Source organism: Microcebus murinus, chromosome 7, assembly GCF_040939455.1.
Source record: "Microcebus murinus isolate Inina chromosome 7, M.murinus_Inina_mat1.0, whole genome shotgun sequence".
NCBI classification, from domain to species: domain Eukaryota; kingdom Metazoa; phylum Chordata; class Mammalia; order Primates; family Cheirogaleidae; genus Microcebus; species Microcebus murinus.
In genome coordinates this window covers 43,145,813-43,167,661 of record NC_134110.1, presented here as the reverse complement: position 1 = coordinate 43,167,661, position 21,849 = coordinate 43,145,813, and the positions used below count along the sequence as shown (strand labels likewise).

Here is a 21,849-nt window from a genome sequence, read left to right as displayed (position 1 = left end):
TGCAGTATTTTCCAAAGCCATCAATATAAGGAAAACAATAAAGATACTTGGAAAATATGATTTTTTACTACTAAAACCATCTAGAAAATGGAAGGGATGGAAGAGCCAGTTGGGATGTGATGAAGTTTGGCTGAGGAGGGGTCTGTTAGGTGCTGATTTCTTGTTGGTCATCGTTACTGCTCAGAGTGGGCACCAGAGGAAGGATGCTAAATTGCCCTAGAATAATTTATTGGACAATAAACGCTTCGCTCAGTCAGTTTGTCCTCCTCCATTACGGCAATTATAGGCATCTTACTCATGGTTTACCAGCATCTGTCATGCTTGATTGATAGCCTGTCCTCTGAGCCCCCAAATGTTATTAAGAGCCTGTGAATTGAGGCTAATTATTCAGTTCTGTGGGAGATATTCCCAGCATCCTCTGACTCCACAGCCTTCTGTCCATGGAGGACTTTGGAATAGGCCACTACCTGCAGAGAATAATTTTGAAGGTTCAAATTTAAGTGATAGAATCTTCCAGAGCTGGCTTAAATTAATGCCTACAATAGCACAATTAGATATTAATTCCTCTGGCATAAAGATTGCAAATGATTTTTTTAAACCCAGCTGTAGCAACTGGGGAATTAGAAACTTATATCATGTCCATAAGATGGAACATTATGCAGTGTGGCTAAGCCCCAAATGGCTATAGACTGTCCTTGCTTCTTAAGACAGCTTCAGATGTCACACAGGCTAATGACATCATACCCTCCTTTCCTCCTGGCTGTGGAGGAATGTCCAGACTGGAAACTTGTAGGCATGGTCCATGCTGTCATGGAATAGGAGGTTTCACCCTCTGATCTCCTCCTTCATTTAGTCTGAGGAGACCTTTTAGAAAGCCTAATTTATGACAGCAGTTTTCTCATTGTATATGGACATGATTTTGCTGCCTGCCAAGATCAATGCCACATTCTCCTCTCTCCTCTGATATTCTTTTTCAGTGTAGGTGCCAAATCCTTTTGATTATACATGAAACACTGCCCTTAGCTGCTTTCATGTATGTTTTATGAGAACGCCTAGGCATGAATATTTATGTAAGCAGCTTGGAGCACATCTCTTTGATATTTTCTGTTCTGACTCATATTAAGGGGTAGGGGAAGGTGCATTATGTCATAGTTCACCTGTAATGGCTTCTGCCTCCTTCCTCCCCCTTACAAGACCAAATTGTTGAGTCAGCTAGCGAATAGAAAGCATTGCCTAGTTTTGCATCAGTTAGCAGCATGACACATATTTCTGTTTTACTGATGAAACAGAACTGTTTCTTTTGCAATGGCTGCTTTCCTATGCAATATGTCCATAAACCTTTGTCATCAAACTGTTGCTGACTTGTTCAACCCTTCCTCACTTTTGTCTCAGTTGGAATAACAGCTCTCACCCTCACCCCTTCTGCCCAAAGCCTCTTTTAAGTGATCTTCCCACCACAGTCAGAGGGATGTATTTAGAAATAAGGAGTTTCCCTAGAATCATTCAGATCAAACACCTTAGAATGGCAAACTTTTTATAGTCTGGTGTTAGCATATCTCTTCACTTTTATTCTCCTACCATTCTTCCATATAGTGATAATAGTGACTGTTGCTGTTTTATTAAGAGTTTTCTAAATGCTAAGCACTGTACATGCACGATGACTCCTTGTGTATCCTGAGCTTTAACTGTACAAAGCTCCTCTAGTTTTTGGAGAGTACCATGTTGCTTCACAACCACCTTGCCTTTTGACAGATGCTGCTTCCTCCCCTAACTTCTCCTCTGCCGTGGCAACCCCCACTTGTTCTTCCAGACTGAGCTCATGTATAATCGCCTCCAGAAGCCTTTCCTCATTCTTTTTTCTTCCAATTCTATCTACTTTAAGAACAAAATGGAATGGTTTAGCTCAAGTAACCAGAGTATAGGAAAGACTGGAGGCCAAATGAGCTTCTGGGACTATTAGAACAAGGGATGTAAATGCTACCAGGATGCTGCCTTACCATTGCCTTTTCCTTCTATTCCTCAAATGTTAATTATCCTCTCTCACACTGACCATCACCACAAGGTTGGAGCTATTGCTCTGGCCACCCCCATTCTCTGCTACCAGGGAGGCACTGAGACTTGCTTTCCTTGATTTCACACTTAAAAATCCCAGGGCAGGGTTCTGATTGACTCAGCCAAGTCAGGCACCACTCTGGGCCAATCATATGACCAGTGGGGGGCAGGATAAGAAGAACCTTCTAGGAAGGATTTGTAAGAAGGCACTGTTAATATATTTCTGGGGATGGAGAGTAGAGTGCTAGGCTGGCAAAACTCCCCATGTTTACAATCCTCCCCCAGCCCCCCTCCTCTTTGCTTTATTATTATTTTTTAAATGCTCTCAACATTGAGAGCCTCTTTGTTTACCAATTCTATTGTTTTCTTTTTTCTTTTTCTTTTTCTTTTTGGAGATGGAGTCTCATTCTGTCATCCAGGCTGGGGTGCAGTGGTGTCAGCATAACTCACTGCAGCCTCAAACTTTTAGGTTTAAGGATCTTCCTGCCTTAGCTTCTTGAACTACAAGTGTACACCACCAGGGCCAGCTAATTTTTAAAATTATTTTTGTAGAGACAAAAAGGGATAGTGTGGGAGTTGTTAATGCTGTTCACCAAATATTTTAAGTTCCTCCCCCTTCCAAATACATGGTAGATGTTGTAGATTGCAAACCTGGTCCCCATTCTCCACTCCTCCCTGGATCCATGCCTTCCAGGGAACTTTTCAATGCCCTCCTGCTATGAGTGGAATACAATACTAAGCCCCTGAGCTCAGCTGCATAACTTACTTTGGTTATTAGGCAGAGGTGAAAGTGGTGGTGTACCAGCTTCAAGCCTAGAGGCATTGCAAGTCTACTTGCTCAATTGCACCACTGCCATTACCATGAGAGAATGCCTTGCCTAGCTTGCGGGAGGATGAGAGACACTTGGAACAGACTTGAGTTGCCCCAGTTATCCCAGATGAGGTCAGCCTATAAAGCTGAAAGCCAGCTGATCCCCAGACATGTGAGTGAGCCCAGCCAAGATCAGCAGAGCCACCTGGCTGATTCCACATGCTTGAGCAATAAATGCTGATTGTTGAATGCCACAGAGGTTTGGCAGTGGTTGCAGCATTATTGCAACTATATCTAACTGATTTATAGAATTGCACTTCCTAGCCCCTTGTGCTTGGATGGGACCATAGTTCTGGTAGTGAGTTGGGAGCAAAAGTAATAATGACTTTTCTGGACTAAAGCATTTAATTGCTGGTGTGAGACCCTCTAGAACTCTCTTTCCCCCCTAACACATCAACCAAAAACTTTTGAAATGGTGGCTACTCCCTCAGCCCAGGTCCCTGAGAGATTAAGATAAGCTGAACACCCAGCCATAAGGAGATTTTGTTTTCAGCCATTGAGATTTTGGAGTTGTTATTTATTGTGGCATAACTTAGTTGACCAAATAAGGTGGAAAGGGTATTTTAAGAAGTTTGAAAAAGGTTATTAATTGGTTCCTCTTTGATGTTCTTAGAGAGATTGCAGTCAATATTCAATTTTTTTGTTATTATACTATAATTATCTTGTTTTGCTTGCTAACCTACTGATTGGCCTAAATTTGGGGGGAGTTACAGAGCTGGTTGCCAAGGATTTGGAAAAGAGACTAGCTGCTCTTCTTTACCTTTCAAATATATTGGGAGTTTTCCCAAGCAGAAAGTGTACTCAGATGTTGGGCAACCCAAATGTCCACTAAGCTCCCTCTAACAAATTGGAAGTATTCTTCCTCTGTCCAAATTATATATTATCTGCACACAAAGGAAGACATCCTTCAATAATGAAAGTATAGCAGATAAGAGGGCAAGCAGAAAGGGCTTTGAAAAGCAAAAAGTAAAAACCCCTTAGATACACAAAACTTTCCATCCCTCTGAGAATGTATTTGAAATTCATGCAAAGAAGAAAACAAAGGAAGAAATCTTTGTAAACTTGATTTCAGTAAAGATTTCTTAGATATGACACCAAAATCATACCATAAAAGAAAATATTGATAGATTGATCTTTATTGACATTATTGCCTTCTGCTCTTTGACACTGGTAAGAGGATGAAAAAAAGGCCACAGGCTGGCAGAAAATATTTGCAAACCATATATATGATAAAGGGTTTGTATTCAAAATATGCAAAGAACTTTCAAAACATAATAAAAAAAACAAGCAATGCAGTTAAAAATTGGGCAAAAGATTTGAATAGATACTTCACCAAGATATATGCAGAAGGCAAATAATCACATGAAAAAATGCTGAACATCATTTGTCATTGCAGAAATGGAAATTAAAATCACCATGAGATACCACTACACTCATAGGATGGCTATAGTTACAAAGAGTCATCATAGACATGGAGCACCTGGAACTCTCCCACACTCTTGGTGAGAATGTAAAATGACACAATTGTTTTGCAAATGTTTGACAGTGTCTTAAAAACCTAAACCTACTTTATGACTCAACCGTTGCACTTTACCCAAGAGAAATGAAAGTACATGTTTATACCAAGACTGGTTTAGGAATACTCATAGCACCTTTATTTGGAATAGCCAAAAACTAGAAACAACCCTGATATTCATCCACAGGTGAATGGAAAAACAAATTGTGGCATATGGACACCGTGGAACCCTACTTAGCAGTAAAAAAGAATGAACTATTGATGCACTCAACAGCATAATTGAATCTCAAAATAATCTCCAATTTATGCTAAGTGAAAAAAACCAGACCAAAAAAGGATACATAGTCTATGAATGCATTTATATGAATTTCTAGAAAATATTAACTATTCTGAGGGAAAGAAAACAGGTCCTTGGTTGTCTGTGGGTGAGGTGGAAAAGGTTACAAAGAGATATAAGGAAACTTTTAAGAGTATTGAATATGTTCATTATCTTGACTATGGTGATGGTTTCATAAGGGATTTACTTATGTCAAAACTTATAGAATTGTACACTTTAAATATATGAAGTTTATTGAATGTCAATTACATCTCAATAAAACGGTTAAATAAATAAATATACATATGCATAGAATGTATCTGTTAGTGACTGAGTAATGATTCAGGAAGGAACTAGAGCACAAGGGACTATTAATTGGGGTGTTAAAAATTGAGTAATCTAATGAGTACAAGGTTAGCAGTTGTGAGGACACTTCTCTTGAGCCTGACCTTCAAGTTTGGCCCCGAAAATCAAAAGATAAGTACAAATCGGGAGTTCAGAAAATCTGTAACATATAAACCTCTCTATCTCACATCTGAGATTGAATAGGATGGTCACATAGGCTGTGACAGCCCAAACTAACTGAACTGCAAGCAGGTTAAACCAGAGCAGTTAAAAAAATCATTCAGTAGATTTGTCTCTGTTCTTGATAAAAAGGTTGCTTGGTTACTTGTGTGGGACAGAAATATGGGAATTAACATGTTTCAAATTAGGCACCTTAAGTTATGTTTAACACTCTAAGATTCCTGAATAAAAATGCAAATATTCATATACATAGTTTATCACCATGTCAAATTTAATAAATAAAAATAAGGGATGCAAGGCTGGGTGTGGTGGCTCTTACCTGTTGTAATCCTAGCACTTTGGGAGGCTGAGGCGGGAGGATTGCTTGAGGCCAGGACTTTGAGATCGGCTTTAGCAACACAGGCAAACTCCATCTCTACAAAAAAATAAAAAAATTAGCTGGGTGTGGTGGCACATGCCTGAGTCCCAGCTGCTCCTGAAGCTGAGGCAGGAAGATAGCTTGGGCCCAGGAGTCTGAGGTTGCAGTGAACTATGATCAGCAGTTCCCAACTTTTTTTGGCACAAGGGACCAGTTTCATGGAAGACAATTTTTCCACAGAAGGGGTTAGGGAGGTAGGGTGGGGAGGGGAGAGGAGGAGCTCAGGCTGTGATGCGCCTCGGGGCACCTAACAGGCCATAGACCATACTGGGCAATGGCCTGGGGATTGGGGACCACATGCTATGATGATGCCATCGTACTCTACCCTGGCAATAGGGCAAGACTCTGTCTGTAAAAATAGTAATAATAATAAATAAGGGATACAGTTACCTCTTCTGTAATAGTTCATTAAAAGTTGTCTGACCTTTCAGAGCCACCCCTTGATAAATTTTAAAATCTCCATTAGTATTTTTTTTTGAGAGTTTTGCTTTTCTGATAGAGAGTTTGAGCTTTTCAAATACTATAGCCCTATTATTTTCTTAAAGTCAAATTTCTGTTGTAGAATAACATGGGGACCAATAATGGAAAGACTAAGGTTCTAATCCTGGCTCTCCCCTTACCTCAATTTCCTTGTCAGCAAAATGGGGATAATAGTAGTACCTGGGTTGAATGGTGCCCCTCCCCAAAGTATAAGTCCACACTCTAATCCCCCAAATCTATGACTGTTATCTTATTTGGAGAAAGGATCATTGGAGATGTAATTAAGTTAAGGATTTTGAGATGAAGAGGTCATCCTGGATTATTTGTGTGGACCCTAAATCCAATGACAAGTGTCCTTATAAGAGAAAAACAGGCTGGGCATGGTAGCTCATGCTTGTAATCCCAGCACTTCCAGAGGTTGAGGCAGGAGGATCGCTTGGAGCCAGGAGTTCCAGACCAGCCTAAGCAAAAGCAAGACCCCGTCTCTATGAAAAATAGAAAAAATTAGCCTAGCCGGGCATGGTGGCATGTCCTTATAGTTCCAGCTACTTTAGAGGCTGAGGCAGGAGGATCACCTGAGCTTAGGAGGAGTTGAAGGCCTCAGTGAGCTATGATTGTGCCACTGCACTCCAGCCTGGACAACAGAGCAAGAGCCTGTCTCTACTGAAAAGAAAAGGAAAGAGACAGGGAGACTGGAGACAGATGGAAGAGAAGACACATCCCAGAGGAGAAGGCTATGCAAAGATGGAAGCAGAGAATGGAGTGATGTGATCACAAGCCAAGAATGCCAGACAGCAACTAGCAGAAACAGGAATGACAAGGAAGGGAATCTTGCTGTCACCTTGATTTCTGCCTTACGGCCTCCAGAACTTCAAGAGAATCTAATTCTGTTGTTTTATGCCACCGGAGCTGTAGTAATTTATTAGGGCAGCCTCAGGAAACTAATGGACAACTTCACAGAGCATTACAAATGGGGATAACACTACCTACCTAAATTTGCCATGAGGATTAAATGACTAATATATTCATAAAGTATGTAAAAAAATGCCCAATAGTTAGTAAGCACTACAGAAATTCTAAGAGAATTTTTACAAAAAGGAACTCAGTGATGTCAATGCAGCTGGTTGTCGATGATATTATTGCTTTTCTGGGCGGTGATTGGTGGACGGAACACCATAACACCAGAGCATTTTGTCAGATTCCCGAACTGAAAAAAATGAGGATGGTTAGGTCAAGAAGAACGGACTATTTCATCTATAAGGTTCTTTCCATCCTGAAAGTTCTATAAAAGGAACCCTTCAGTTCTCAATGCATTTGGCTCCTTGCTTATTAGTTATCTCTATAGAATCCTTTAATTCCTAAACGTAATTTGAAACGGAATGCAGAAACCACAGGAGAAAATCACTTTTCTCGTCCCCTGCAGAAAACTACGATTCCCAGGAGGCTTTGGGTCTCCAACGGGGGCGTGACCACGACAGGGGCGGAGTCTAAGAGAATGCCTTTGGTCGATTCCATTGTCCAGAGCGGGAGGGGTCTCTTGAGCGGGAGGAACGACATCTGATTGGTTGTAAATAGAGAGCGGCTGTGCTTACATTTGGTTCGGTCCGCGGGGGACTGGGCCGCCGCGGACCGCGCTCAAACTTCCCGGGCCGGGAGCGCGGGGCCTGCCGGGAAGGTGCCGGGACGGTTACCCACCAGGCCGCCGGCGGTCTCGGCTGGGCTTCGACATGCAGAGCACGGACCTGGGCAACAAGGAGAGCGGCAAGATATGGCTCCGCAAGCCGTCCCCGGCCACTCGGGATGGGTAAAGGCCGCGGCGGGAGGGCGCGGGCTGTGGAGGGGTGGAGACCGGCGAGGGGCGGGTCCGCGTCGGTGAGAGGCGTCGGAGGGTCAGTCTCGGGAGGGATGCAGGGGCCAGGTAGCCGTGCGGGCTCTGCCTCTGACCCTGCCGCGCACCCCTGGGTTGGGTGACCTCTTGAGTAGGAGGTAGCTCCGGATGACACGATCCCACAGATCGCCACAGAGACCCCTACGGGCTCTGGGGCGGGTCCGGGACAGCATGCAGCCGGAGGCAGGAGGTTCTCCTTATCTGAGAGAATTTGCGCTTCTTGGTGAGTGCCAGGAGGCGTCCTGCTGTAGTTATCACGGTATCCCGGTGGTATCCCTGGCACGTAGTAGATGCTCAGTAAATATTTAACGGTTGCATCTGGAAAAGAACTCCAACGGGGCTGCGGGTTGGGAAAGCAATACACTTCCACCCCTTCCGAAGGCCGCAGCTTATTCAGCCTTAATTCACTGTGTGTATTCAGAAACGCCTGCATTCTTCAGATATTTGTTGAGGACCTGCTGTGTGCCAAGCACGCTTCTAAGCCCTGGGGACAGCAACGGAACAGAAACTTCCGGTTCCCTGAGTTCATATATGGGCGTGTGTGTTAGGGATAGGGGTTGCATTCTAATTGCACAGCAGCCTTCAGGTATTGCCAGTGCTGCTTTTCATTCTATTTCCCGTTACCTGACCTGTCAGCTTCTCTTGAGTGGCTTCATTGGAAACCTTTGCCCCAAAGTGGTGCTATTTGGGGTTCCATTGCTGCGCACAGAGTAATCTTATTGCTTCCAGTTCCCTGGGGTTTCACGGATGTGTTGCTGCATCGCTTGAATTCCATGTTTCAGTGTGTTTCTTCTTTTAGTGATTTTTCTGTTGATCTTTTGGTTGCTCTTTTGGTTGCTTCTCCACAAATCAACAGACTTTTAGTTATCTACTTCGGGGCCCAAAGCGCTGTGCTAGATGTTTTTACCAGCAGCTTGTTTGATTTCTGGCTGTTGTCAGTCAATATAATTGAATTTAAAAAATTGTCTAAAGTGAGGATTCTTACGGTTTTTTATTTCCAAATCTGGGTTTGTGTAAAGGCAATCACTATCTCTGGTATTTTTGAAACATTCTGAAAGTTATAGCCAATCTACATTAATTTTCTTTCTTGCTGTTATAAAACATCTAGATATACATGCAAGATTAAAAAAAATGAAAGAAACAGGTTTATTGTTCAAATGTCCTTATTGTTTGCTTCTTCCACTAAAACTTAGCTTTTTTTTGTTCATTAAAACCCATTGTTTACGTTGTTTAGAGAGGCAAAGAGTCAGATGACTAGGGGTCAGATGGATTTAGGTAAAGTAATTGGCCACTTACCAGCTCTGTGACCACTAAGACACATTGACCACTAAGACTGTAAGGGAATAATCAGAATTACCAGACACATTGTCTGACACATTTGGTGCTCAGTATAACTATTTGATATTATGTTTAAGAACTGAGAAACTCTTTCAGGCAACCTGTGGTCAATTGAAAGGAAGTTGCTCTAATAAATATACTTGTATGTGTGATTTATATGAAAAATCAGAGGGGCAGAATGTTGCTGTTAATTGTGATTACATCTAGATGATAGGGTTATAATCAAGTACTTATTCGTTAGTGTATTTCTGTGTTTTCCATATTTTGAACAATGATCATGTAATTTTGTAAACAGAACACATGTAAATGTTACAGAAAAAAGACTGGAGGGAAAAGTTATTTTTGCTATGTCTGAATTTAGTTACCAGGGACATTTTGGTATTATTGCTTGTCATTTCAGTATGTTTATTTTTGGGTTTTTAATTATTGGGTTACTAGATAAAAATAAGCATTGTACGAATTTTGCTGTTTCCCTTAATGGGTATTAAAAAAGAGCCTATGTTCAGAGAAACAAGTAGAAAATGTTTAATCCACTTAATTCAGTTTAGCATGCTTTAATAAAGTTATAATGAGGAAGATACATGTTTCTGTATTAAAATCCAAAAATTCACAAAAAATAAAGTAAGATAAAATTTTCATGATTAAAAATTATTGTTGCAATAAAGAATCACATTATTCTAGACCAGAATATATATACATGTAAATAACATATACATGTTATTTTAAGGAACTAGTTATTTTGTGCCACAAAGTTTATAAATATTTTTTTCAACAGACACATGGTATATGATCCTCCTCTCAAAAAAATAGTAACTTAAGTCAAAAGTAGCTGTGTATTCTGAATAAAGTTTGTCTTTCCTCTTATGAAAGTAGTCTATGATCATTAAAGAACATTGTATAAAATATAGAAAAGTAGAAAGAAGAGACAAAAGCCATATTCCTATTATATCCAGGCAACCGCTATTATTATAACATTTGGGTATGTTCATCTTTTTTCCCTATTTATAGATTTTTCTTTTCCTTTGCCATTTTTGCTTTGAATCGTGTGTATGTACCATGTTTCCCTGAAAATAAGACAGGGTCTTATATTTATTTTTCCTCAAGAAAACACCCTAGGGCTTATTTTCAGGGGATGTGTTATTTTCCCCTCAAAGCCTCAGTTTGCAGCACGCACAGGATGGCCTGGACCTGACAGGGGGAGCTGACCTTGGTGGGGCTGCTGGCATCTTTCTGGTCACCTCTGGGATAGTAGCTGTCACGATGGGGCAGATGAAAAGGGCTGCTCTTCTTCTTTACCGCTCCGCGATGACCAAATGCATGGGTTGTGCAGATATGCCGTGTAGCCACGCCCATCACTAGGTCTTATTTTGGGGTAGGGCTTATATTGCGCAAATGCTTAGAAATCCTGCTAGGGCTTATTTTGTGGGTAGGTCTTATTTTCGGGGAAACGCGGTATGTATCAGCTATTTAAAACCTAAGGTTTTTAAGAATGTTTTCTTTTCGTTTAGCTTTTTAATCATTACATATGTTTCTAAAGAATAATATTTTTTTTTTTTTTTTTTTTTTGAGACAGAGTCTCGCTTTGTTGTCCAGGCTAGAGTGAGTGCCGTGGCGTCAGCCTAGCTCACAGCAACCTCAAACTCCTGGGCTCCAGTGATCCTTCTGCCTCAGCCTCCCGAGTAGCTGGGACTACAGGCATGCGCCACTATGCCCGGCTAATTTTTTATATATATATCAGTTGGCCAATTAATTTCTTTCTATTTATAGTAGAGACGGCGTCTCGCTCTTGCTCAGGCTGGTTTTGAACTCCTGACCTTGAGCAATCCGCCCGCCTCGGCCTCCCAAGAGCTAGGATTACAGGCGTGAGCCACAGTGCCCGGCCTAAAGAATAATATTGAAAAATAAACTTCCTTAATCTTTTTAATAGAAGTATGATTAATGTGGGTTTTAAAAAATGACTTCTTAATTCATTCATTCATTCAGCAGGCATATTTTGAATGCCTTTTGTGAGTTGTAGGCCAGATGCCAGGATACAGTAATGAATAAGCAGTGATTCTATCCTTGCAGAACTTACCTGCCAAGGTATTATAGTAGATATATTAGAAATGAAAGGCCAGGTGCGGTGGCTCATGGCTGTAATCCCAGCACTCTGGGAGGCCAACCTGGGTGGATTGCTCGAGGTCAGGAGTTCAAAACCAGCCTGAGCAAGAGCAAGACCCCGTCTCTACTATAAATAGAAAGAAACTAATTGGCCAACTAATATATATATGGAAAAAATTAGCCGGGCATTGTGGCACATGCCTGTAATCCCAGCTACTCGGGAGGCTGAGGCAGGAGGATTGCTTGAGGCCAGGAGTTTGAGGTTGCTGTGAGCTAGGCTGACGCCAGGGCACTCACTCTAGCCTGGGCAACAAAGTGAGACTCTGTCTCAAAAAAAAAAAAAAAGAAAGAAATGAAAGTAAAACTCATGTATGTTTATTCACTTTGGGACATTGTATATCACAAAATCTTATTCCCTATTGTCTATCACTTAATCACAATTTATAAATCTGCTTATAAATCTATTATATGTGTGTATGTGTGTGTGTGTGTGTTTTTAATGTCTCTCTTTACCACTAAACTACAAGCTCCATGAGGGCAGGGACGGTGTCTGTCAATTATTTGTAGTGCCTGGCTTCTTCAGTGTCTGACACAGTGAGCTTACAAGTATTTGATGAATGAATAAACAGCAGCTACTTTGGTAATGAATAACTTTCTGAATTGTTTTCAGAAATCCTTGTAAGATTGATTTTAGGGGAGGGGAGGAGCAATAGGAGAGGGAAGAATAGATAGCCTTCAAAATTAGTATACTCTAAAAGCCATATTTTTTTGTAATGAGTAATACTTGACATAGAATTTAATGTTTTTTTTTCTTTGACAGAATTATAGTGAACATCATTCACAACACTTCTGATTACCATCCAAAAGTTTTGCGATTTTTGAATGTGGCTTTTGATGACTCAGGTGATTCCTTAATTGCTGGGGACCATCAAGGAAATATTTATGTTTTTGACTTGTATGGAAATAGGTAAGCAGATACTTTTGATATTTACTTTATTTAACAAGTTATTAATTCACTGACTGTTTTAGTACCTGCTTTTCATTCATTCAGAAAGATTTATTAAGTTCTATATTTCAGGTCTCTTGTAAAACACTGATGTAAGTACTGAAGGAAGAAAGTGGGAAAGGATAGAAAAAATATATGGCCTAACTTTTTTAAAGAATTAAAGTGCTGGTTTTAAAAGTGTCTTTAGTAGCTTGTTTTTTCTTAAATTTAAAGATTTTTTTATTGCTAATTTATCATTTGATTTCTAGTACTTCATTAGGCAATTTAAAAAGAGCACACTTTCCTTTGTATATTATTATTACAGTGTACTAGATCCAAGAATTTTAAATAATTGATTTTCACTCTTCCTTTTTTCTTCCCTTGTGGAACAATTTAGTCCAAAAGCAATTAGGTGGGATTGTTCAAGGTCCATACAGTAGGGCGAGATGGGAGGGAGAACTATAGCAGGCAAGCAAGAGAGTCAGAGGGTGTTTGCATTTGAAATGGGGTGATGATGGCAAGTTTAACACAGGGCTTTGCTCGAATAAACATATTGGGGATAATGAAGGCCAAGTTCCTCACTACTGGAACAGGGACTTACAATATGGAAAGGAGAAAACCAGAATGAAAACAGTGATACTGGATTGGAATTGGATATATCAGTGTAAAGTACTGGTTTTGAATATATATAGATATAGAAATAAATCAAGGTATATACAAATATATGTACATATATTCCCTAGCTTTGTCCGCTCAAAACCTGGGAGCAAAAACATGCCAATAGCAATGTGTGTCCAATTCTTGTTTTCTAAATACCACTTTCTACTGAAAGGAATCAGGGATCTTTGCAGAAATGCCCAATTTCAGAATGGAGCCAGGGAAAGTACATGATGAGCCTGTAACATTTTGTAGCCAGAAAGAAGGAATTGTTCAAAGAATGATAGGGATGTGTCAAAAGGACACAGGTGCCAGCTTAAAGGAGCTCCTTCTGGCCATATTGGAGATAATTTGAGCATCCAAACAAGTAATTATTTAAATAACAAATAAATAGTGATAGTATTGGATCATATTCCATTGAATAAAATTGAAATCCATGAGTTCATGTTGCAATCAAACAAATAAATTGCTTAATAAGGAATGGGATATTGCATAGTCACAAAGTATCTCCCCACAAAGTATTTATTAATTACAGAGGGAAAAAAGGGTAATAATGCAATGAAGAAGCCTAGTAAACACTGCCTTGATTAAAGTTAATAGAACTAATAGTGGAATGAATCAAAATTTGTATGCCACCCGATAGGATGCAGTGAAAAGAACACAGTATCTTTTCTGTGGTATTCCTGCCAAGATATATAACTTGAATCTAATCAGTGGAATTATCAGACAAAGCTACATTCAGTAACAAAACTGTCCTGTATCTTCACAAGGGTCAAGGTCATGAAAGTTGGGTAAAGACTGAACTCCCAGACTGAGGGAGATTAAATAGACATGACAAAGGCATGAATCTGGACTGATTCTTTTGCTGTAGAGGACATTATTGGGATAATTGGCAAAATTTGATTGGTTTTAGGATTAGATGATGATAATATGTAAATGTAGTTTCTTTATTCTGATGGTTGTACCGTGGTTATGTAAGGTTTTCTTGTTTGTAGGAAACATGGTCTTGGTAACTTACTCTCAAGTAGTTCAAGAAAAGAAGAGGTCATATATTTAATATGCTTTACTTATCTGTGATTTATTAGGTAGAAATCTGTTAATCATTTCTGCCCTTTACCAAAGAAGTAATGATCCCAATTCTATTTACCCTTTATTCTTGTGTAACCTACCCTGCCAATTCCCAGTCTTAAATCATTGCAACTATCTCTTTGCTTATACTACTGAACAAAATAAAAATAATTGTTGATTGATTCCATTACACAATAAGAAATTTCAACATCAGTGATTCTTAGCACTTCATTTGTTTATTTACTGTCATTTATTTTTACCATTCTCCTTTTTTTATTTTTTTTCCCCATTCTCTACCAAGTATTGCAAACCTTTATCAGTTTGCTCATCTTCTTGTGTTGGACCCTGCTCTTACTATAACTTCCATGCCTCCTAATTTTTGAGAAAATAGACACCTTAAAGCTTCCCTTCCTCCTCCCCCATTTCAGCCTCAAATATATCTATAAATTCAACCATCCATGCCTCTTTGTTACCTTATTCATAAAAATAGGATCTTAATTTCTTCCAATGCTAATCTCTATCTTCTATAGTAGCTTTGCACTATGAGTATTCATTTCTCTCTATTTTGTTCACTGTCCCTTTTCCATATCTATTTTATGGGAGAAAAAATAATTTTTCCTCTACTTTTCTATGTTCTCAACTGGGGTCCTTGTAAAGAAAAGGCAGATTAACAAGGAGAAAATGAACAAGTGTTTAACTTGTATCATGCATATAACTCATGGGAGTACCCAGAAATTAGTAACTCAAAGAAATGGCTCAGACTCTGGTTTATATGGTATCTTCAACAAAGAACAACAAATGTTTAAAGAAGTGACAAGACAAAGGGAAAGGACCTTCAGTCTCTGTGGGCAGTAAATTGTGGGAAGGCAAATATATGGGAAACTAATGGTAGGTAAAATCTAATTATATAGAATTCTCTGGTTCCATCTCCTGGATGATAAGGGTCCAAGTCCTCTCCGTTGATCAGCCTTTGCTTCCTGGTAGAGAGGGGAGGAGGGACACCTTTATAAATTTATGCAAACTTATGTAAACAGGCAAATGGGGTAGGGCAGAGAATGTTTCATGTGTCTACTTCTTCTCACTTGCTTTCAGCTCAAAATAATCCTTATACCAAAGTAACTTGTTTTGGGGTGGATAAGCCACCCATCACTAGAAACATTCACAGCTGAGCAGTAAGTGGTAGAGCTGAGACTTGACTTCAGACTTGATTAGAAAGCCCACTATTCTGGGCTCTCTCAAAATCTTACTGAGTGCCCACTCCAGTTATCTCTTTTCTTTTTTTTATTTTTTATTTGAAACAGAGTCTCACTTTGTTGCCCAGGCTAGAGTGAGTGCCGTAGTGTCAGCCTAGCTCAAGCAACCTCAAACTCCTGAGCTCAAGCAATCCTACTGCCTCAGCCTCCCAAGTAGCTGGGACTACAGGCATGTGCCAGCATGCCCTGCTAATTTTTTCTATATATATTAGTTGGCCAATTAGTTTCTTTCTGTTTATAGTGGGGGGGGGGTGCGTCTCACTCTTGCTCAGGCTGGTTTTGAACTCCTGATTTAGAGCAATCCGCCTGCCTCAGCCTCCCAGAGTGCTAGGATTACAGGCGTGAGCCACCGCACCTGGCCCAATTATCTCTTTTCAATACTCATTTTACTAAAGTACTGAAAACTCTTGTCTTCTCCTCCTTGAAATTTTTTTCTTTGGCTTCACTCTGCTGAATTCTCCTAACTCTGATCATTTTTCCCTTATTTTGCCAACTCTTCTTCCAGTGCCTGCCCCTTTAATGTTGTGCTTCCCTGTCCTTGGCCTGCTTGCTTCCATATTGCAAGTATGATAATCTCATCACCACCAAGCCTCAGTCTTCATCTGCCTCATAAATATTGTTGACTCAGATCTGCTTCTATTCTCTGTTAGAAATCTTTGATAGCCACTAGCTACATATGGCTCTTGAACCCTTGAAAGGTGGCTAATCCAAATCGGGGTATGTTGCAAGTGTAAAATTAAAATACCCACTGGATTTTGATGACTTAAGATAAAAAAAAGAATGTAAAATATCTCAGTGATTTTTTATTGATTAAATACTGAAATAATAGTTTAGATACATACTGAATTAATAAAGTATGTTGTTAAGATTAATTTCACCTGTTTTTACATTTTCAATGTGGTTCCTAGAAAATGTTAAGTTATACATGTGGCCCACATTACACTTCTCTTGGACAGCTTGGCTCTAGATATTTTACAATGGCCTTCAACTAAACCAGACTTATTATTTCCTACCCCCAAACTTTTCCTCCTTTTGCTGAAGCTCAAAAGCTTAATTAATTAATTAACTTTTTTGAGACAGGGTCTTGTTCTGTTGCCCAGGCTAGACTACAGTGGCATAGCATTATCATAGCTCACTGCAACCTCAAACTCCTAGGCACAAGCAATCCTCTTGCCTTAGCCTCCTGAGTAGCTGGGACTACAGGTGTGTGCCACCACATCCAGCTTACTTTTTAAATTTTTGTAGAGATGAGGTCTCCCTATTGTTGTTCAGGCTGGTCTCGAACTGCTGGGCTCAAGCATTCCTCCCACCTCAGCCTCCCAAGGTGCTAGGATTACAGGCATGAGCCACTGTGCCCAGCCCAAAAGCTTAATATTTGTAAATTAAACTCTGGCTATATGCCAGGTACTCTGTTAAACACTCAACATGTATTATTTCATTTAATCATCACAACAAACTTAGAAGATAACTATTCTTATCTTCATTTTACACATGAGCAATTCCTGATTACCTTCTTTACTCCATGTTTCATGCATACCAAGTCACTTTCCCACTTCGGAAACCTCTCCTATTTATCTTTTCTAATTTGTACTTTTTTTTTTTTTTAAATAATAAGTTGGACTTTATTAAAATTACAAACTTCTGTGAAAGATGCTGTGAAGAGGATAAAAAGATGAGCCACATACCAGAAGAAAATGTTCATCAAACATACATCTGGTAAAGATCTTGTATCCAAAATAAAAATGAAATATTAAAACTTAATAAGAAAACAAGTGACCCAGTTAAAATGGGCAAAAGATTGGAATAGACACTTTACCAAAGAACAGATTCAGATCACAATAAGCTTGTGGAAAGATGCTCGACATCATATATCATCAAGAATTGCAAATTAAAACAACACTGAGACACTACCACACACTTTTTAGAATGGCTAAAATATAAACACTGACAACAACAAATGCTAGTGAGGATTTCCAGTACCAGGAACATTTTATCACTGTTGGTGGGAATGCAAAAGGACACAGCCACTTTAAAAGACAGTTTGGCAGTTTCTTACAAAGCTAAATGTAATCTTATCATAAGACCCAGCAATTGTATTCCTAGATATTTACCCAACTAGTTTGAAAACTTAAGCTCACACAAAAATCTGCATGTAAATGTTCATAACAGATACAGTCATAAGTGCCCCAAACCAGAAGTAACCAAGATATCCTTAAATTGGTGAATGGATAAATGAGCAAACTATGGTGTATCTGTACAATGGAATATTATTCAGCAATAAAAAGAAGTGAGCTATCAAGACATGAAAAGACATGAAGAAACCTTAGCTACATATGGCTAAGTGAAGTCAGCCAGTTTGAAGAGTTTACATATTTAAGATTCCAATTACATAATATTCTGGAAAAGGCAAGACTCTAGAGATAGTAAAAAGATTATTGTTCGCCCAGAGTTTGGGTTGAAGGAGGAAAGGATTGAACAGGGAAAGCAAGGGGACTTTTACAGCAGAGAAACTATTCTGTGTGATGCCAGATATATTTTTTCAAAACCTATGTAATTTTACAGCACAAAAAGTGAATATTATACAAATTAAATGCTATTTACAAGGTCAGAAGATTGCATAAAGGAATATAGACTATGACAAAAAGACATAACTGTATTGTAAATGTTTGAAAGAACCTTACTGAAGGTCATGGGGGAAAAGCAACTTTGAAAGTGAGTGAAGTCTGTAAGACTTCTAATTTGTACTTATGTCTCTAGCTGAGATTACCTGTAGCTTTTTTTTTTTTTTTTTTTTTGGAGACAAGGTCTCACTATGTCTCCTGGGCTAGAGGGCAATGACATTATCATAGCTCACTGTATCCTCAAACTCCTGGGCTCAAGTGATCCTCCTGCCTCAATCTCCTGAGTCACTGGGACTACAGGCGAGTGCCACCATACCCAGCTAATTTTTCTATTTTTTGTAGAGACTGGGGTCTCGTTCTTCCTCAGGCTGGTCTCAAACTCCTGGCCTCAAGCACTCCTCTCACTTCAACCTCCCAAAGTGCTGGGATTATAGGCATGAGCCACTGTGCCCAGCCTATAGTAACTTTCTTAATGATTTCCTTTTCTTCCTTGTCTCTCCCCATCCATTTGCCATTGCTGCCAGGATCATTTTCCTAAAAGACATATCTAATTGTGATTCTGCTATGCTGAAAACTTACATTGGCTTCCCATTCTGTGTGAGTAAAATTCAAACTCCTTATAGTGGCACATAGTACTCTTCATGATCTATTTTTGGCCTACTAAATGGTAGCTCATTTTTCTGAGTTTCATTTTCTTCATCTCTTAGGACTTCTTCAATGTGAAATTTATGATTATTGGAAGAATTTCTGATACTAATGCAATGATTTCTTAATAGGTTTAATCTTGTTCAGCGAACAGCACAAGCTTGTACAGCTCTGGCCTTTAATCTTCGTAGGAAATCTGAATTCCTTGTGGCATTAGCTGATTATTCTATTAAATGTTTTGATACAGGTAAGAAGTTCTCCTATTTGTCTTTTGAAGCTGAGTAAAATATAGACTGAAGAACAGGCTGTACAGTTTGAGGGAGCAGTCCACACAACTGCCCTTGTTTCAGACACCAGCTATACACTTGGGGGTTCCAGGACCATCTTCTCTTGAGATCTGGATACAAATTCAGGGTTACCCAACTATTCTCAGGTTTGATAATTTACTAGAATAACTCACAGAGCTCAGGAAACCACTATACTTATGATTGCAGTTTTAATATAGTGAAAGGATACAAATTAGAGCCAGCCAAATGAAGAGACACAGAGTGGAATCTGGGAGGCTTCCTAGAGGGAAGCCATTGTTTTCAGGGACATGTTACACGCCCAAGTTACCCTTCCAGCATCAGTGTGTGGCAATCTGCACCAAGTATTGATGATCCAGGAAGTTCACCCAAGCTTCAGTGTCAAGAGCTTTTATTGAGGCGCCATTACATAGGTGTGATTGATTGTATTAGTGCCCACATGGTTGAACTCAATTTCCAGCCCTCCTCTTTTCCTGAGAGGTTAGGCTGATGTCACCTGGCCCAAAGCCCCAACCTTCTAATCATACTGTTGGTCTTTCTGGCGTAGCTTTCTCCCACCCTGGGTCTTCTCCTTCGCACAAACTATCTGTATGATGTGAAGGACCCACCAGGAATAACAAAGACTCTATCACTTGGGAAAGTCTGGAGGTTTAGAGGTCACCTCCCAGAAGCCTGGGTAGAGGTCAGACCTCTCTTTGAAGGCCAAATTCTTTACCATGCAGGTACAACAATACTTTTTAAAAAAATACAACCTGTGTATTTTAGACCATGCTATTTTTTTTTAATTGGGAACATAGAAGTCTGTAGACTAAACCTCTTAAACTTAAAGAGATATCTCAACTGTATTTTTTCTCATTAAGTAATCAATATGTTATAATATTTAGAAACATGTATAAATAATAATTGTAATAATACTGATAGTTAATACTTATACAGTGTTTACTCTTTGCCAGGGACTGTTCTATGACTTTATGCATATTGATTAATTTTAATCATCATAATAACCCATGAAGATGGATACTGTTATTATCCCCATTTTGCAGGTGAGGAAACTGAGGCACAGAGGTAACTTGACCAAGGTCCCCCAGTTTATAAGTAATGGAGGCTGGATTCCAGTCCAGGTGGTCTAGCTGTAGGATCTCTGCCCTTAATCACCGTATTGCATTGTTGCTCTACATGCAAAAGTGGTCATGCTTCTGTAATGGCTGGAGACATAGTCAGTGTTTTCATAAGAGGGATCTATCTTTCCAGTCTTTTCTATGCACATACGTTTTTTCTGTATTCTAACAGTATCTTATCTATATAGTCTTGTGGAATTATTTTTTACCTCATTAAAAATTCATGTGGTGTATTTAAAATCAATGCCTAGATTCTACCATATAGATATTTACAGTACCATAATTATTTAACCTATTCCCTATTGTTGGACTTTTAAACTGTTCTGAATTTTTGGTATTACAAACAGTGCTGTGACAAAATTTCTAAAACACTAAGTCTTTATATTCACCCGTGATTGCTTTCCTTTGATTCCACCATTCTCTTCTCTCTTCTTACTTCCATCTTTCTAGTCTCTTCTATCTTATTGACCCCCACCCCCATGAAGCCCATTTCCCGGATGCTGTCTTCACCTCCCTAGCTCCCCAGCCACTTCCCTCTTTCTTTCCCTTCTCTGCCTAATCCTGCTTCCTCACAGCATCCATTGATGAATTCTGACTCTTGCTCCCCCACATAGTTTGTCAGCTTTTAATTTTGCTAATTGGCATTGGAAAAATATACAATTTCATTTCATAAAACAAGGGATTTTCCCCCCAACATAAAGAAACTTGGAGGGACTTAATGCTAGATTAAAGGGTAGTACATTAAATTTGACTTTATGAACAAATCACCACAGTATTCTTATTTTTCTCATTTCACTGAATACCAGTGAAAAATAGATCATTAATGCCAGACTTTATACTGGTATGTGGAAATCACTGCTGTTTGCCTAAAGGATTTGCCTATTCCCTCTAGCTTCAGTTTTGACCTACTTTGTATCTTAATGTTTTGAAGACTTATATCTTGCTTTTTGGCTATTATCCTTCTATCTTTTTTGGGGAAATTTTCTGATTATGAAAGTAAAACATGTCTACCACAGAAAACTAACATGCAGAGAAATGTAAAGAGAAAATTAAAATCACCTGTAATTTTACCACCCAGTGGTAATTATCATGAATAGTTTTTGTTTTCCCTACTAGACTGTTTCCTCTGCTTACACACACAAGCACCTAAGAATCAATTTTAAAAATCAAATTTATTATCTTTTTCCCACACTGCTAAATCTCTTCCTCATGTATTTCTTAGATCAGTTAATAGTGTCACCATCTGCTTATATAACTAAACTAGAACCACTGGAGTCTTAACTCCTCCCTTTATTATCAGTACGTTGATTTGATCAGTAAGCTTTTTGTTATTTCTCCTTAACTCCTGAATGTTTTCTTTCCATTGATGCTTTTTTAGTTTAGGCCCTCCTTATCTCCTGCTTTTATTATTACAGCTACATATATATTACTCTTCTTATCCACTCTCTTCCCCTCCACCACATATTCTCAAAGTGCTGTTTGTAAAACACAGAGGAGATATGATACATTTTTTTTTTTGAGACAGGGTCTTGCTCTATCTTCCAGACTAGAGCGCAATGCAATAACATCGTCATAGCTCTTTGCAACCTCAAACTCCTGGGCTTGAGTGATCCTTGTACCTCAGGTAACTGGGACTACAGGCATGTGCCATAGTACCCAGCTAATTTTTCTAATTTTTGTAGAGACAGGGGTC

General features: G+C 39.3%; 1 protein-coding gene across 3 annotated transcripts in view; it reads left to right on the top strand.

Moving 5' to 3' along the window:
• Positions 1 to 7,777: 7,777 nt before the first annotated feature.
• The window catches only part of TBC1D31 (TBC1 domain family member 31), a 74,550-nt gene continuing 60,478 nt past the window's right edge, over positions 7,778 to 21,849 (top strand). Inside the window, exons 1-3 of one of the 3 annotated variants that reach the window (XM_012743313.2) lie at positions 7,778 to 7,982; positions 12,325 to 12,471; positions 18,865 to 18,980. In XM_012743313.2, the coding sequence (XP_012598767.2) occupies positions 7,906 to 7,982; positions 12,325 to 12,471; positions 18,865 to 18,980 (340 nt within the window). In that variant the 5' untranslated portion in view covers positions 7,778 to 7,905. Of the gene's footprint in view, positions 7,983 to 12,324; positions 12,472 to 16,276; positions 18,981 to 19,991; positions 20,082 to 21,849 lie in introns of those variants that run through there. The other 2 variants (XM_012743312.2, XM_076005049.1) reach the window with 2 other exon arrangements.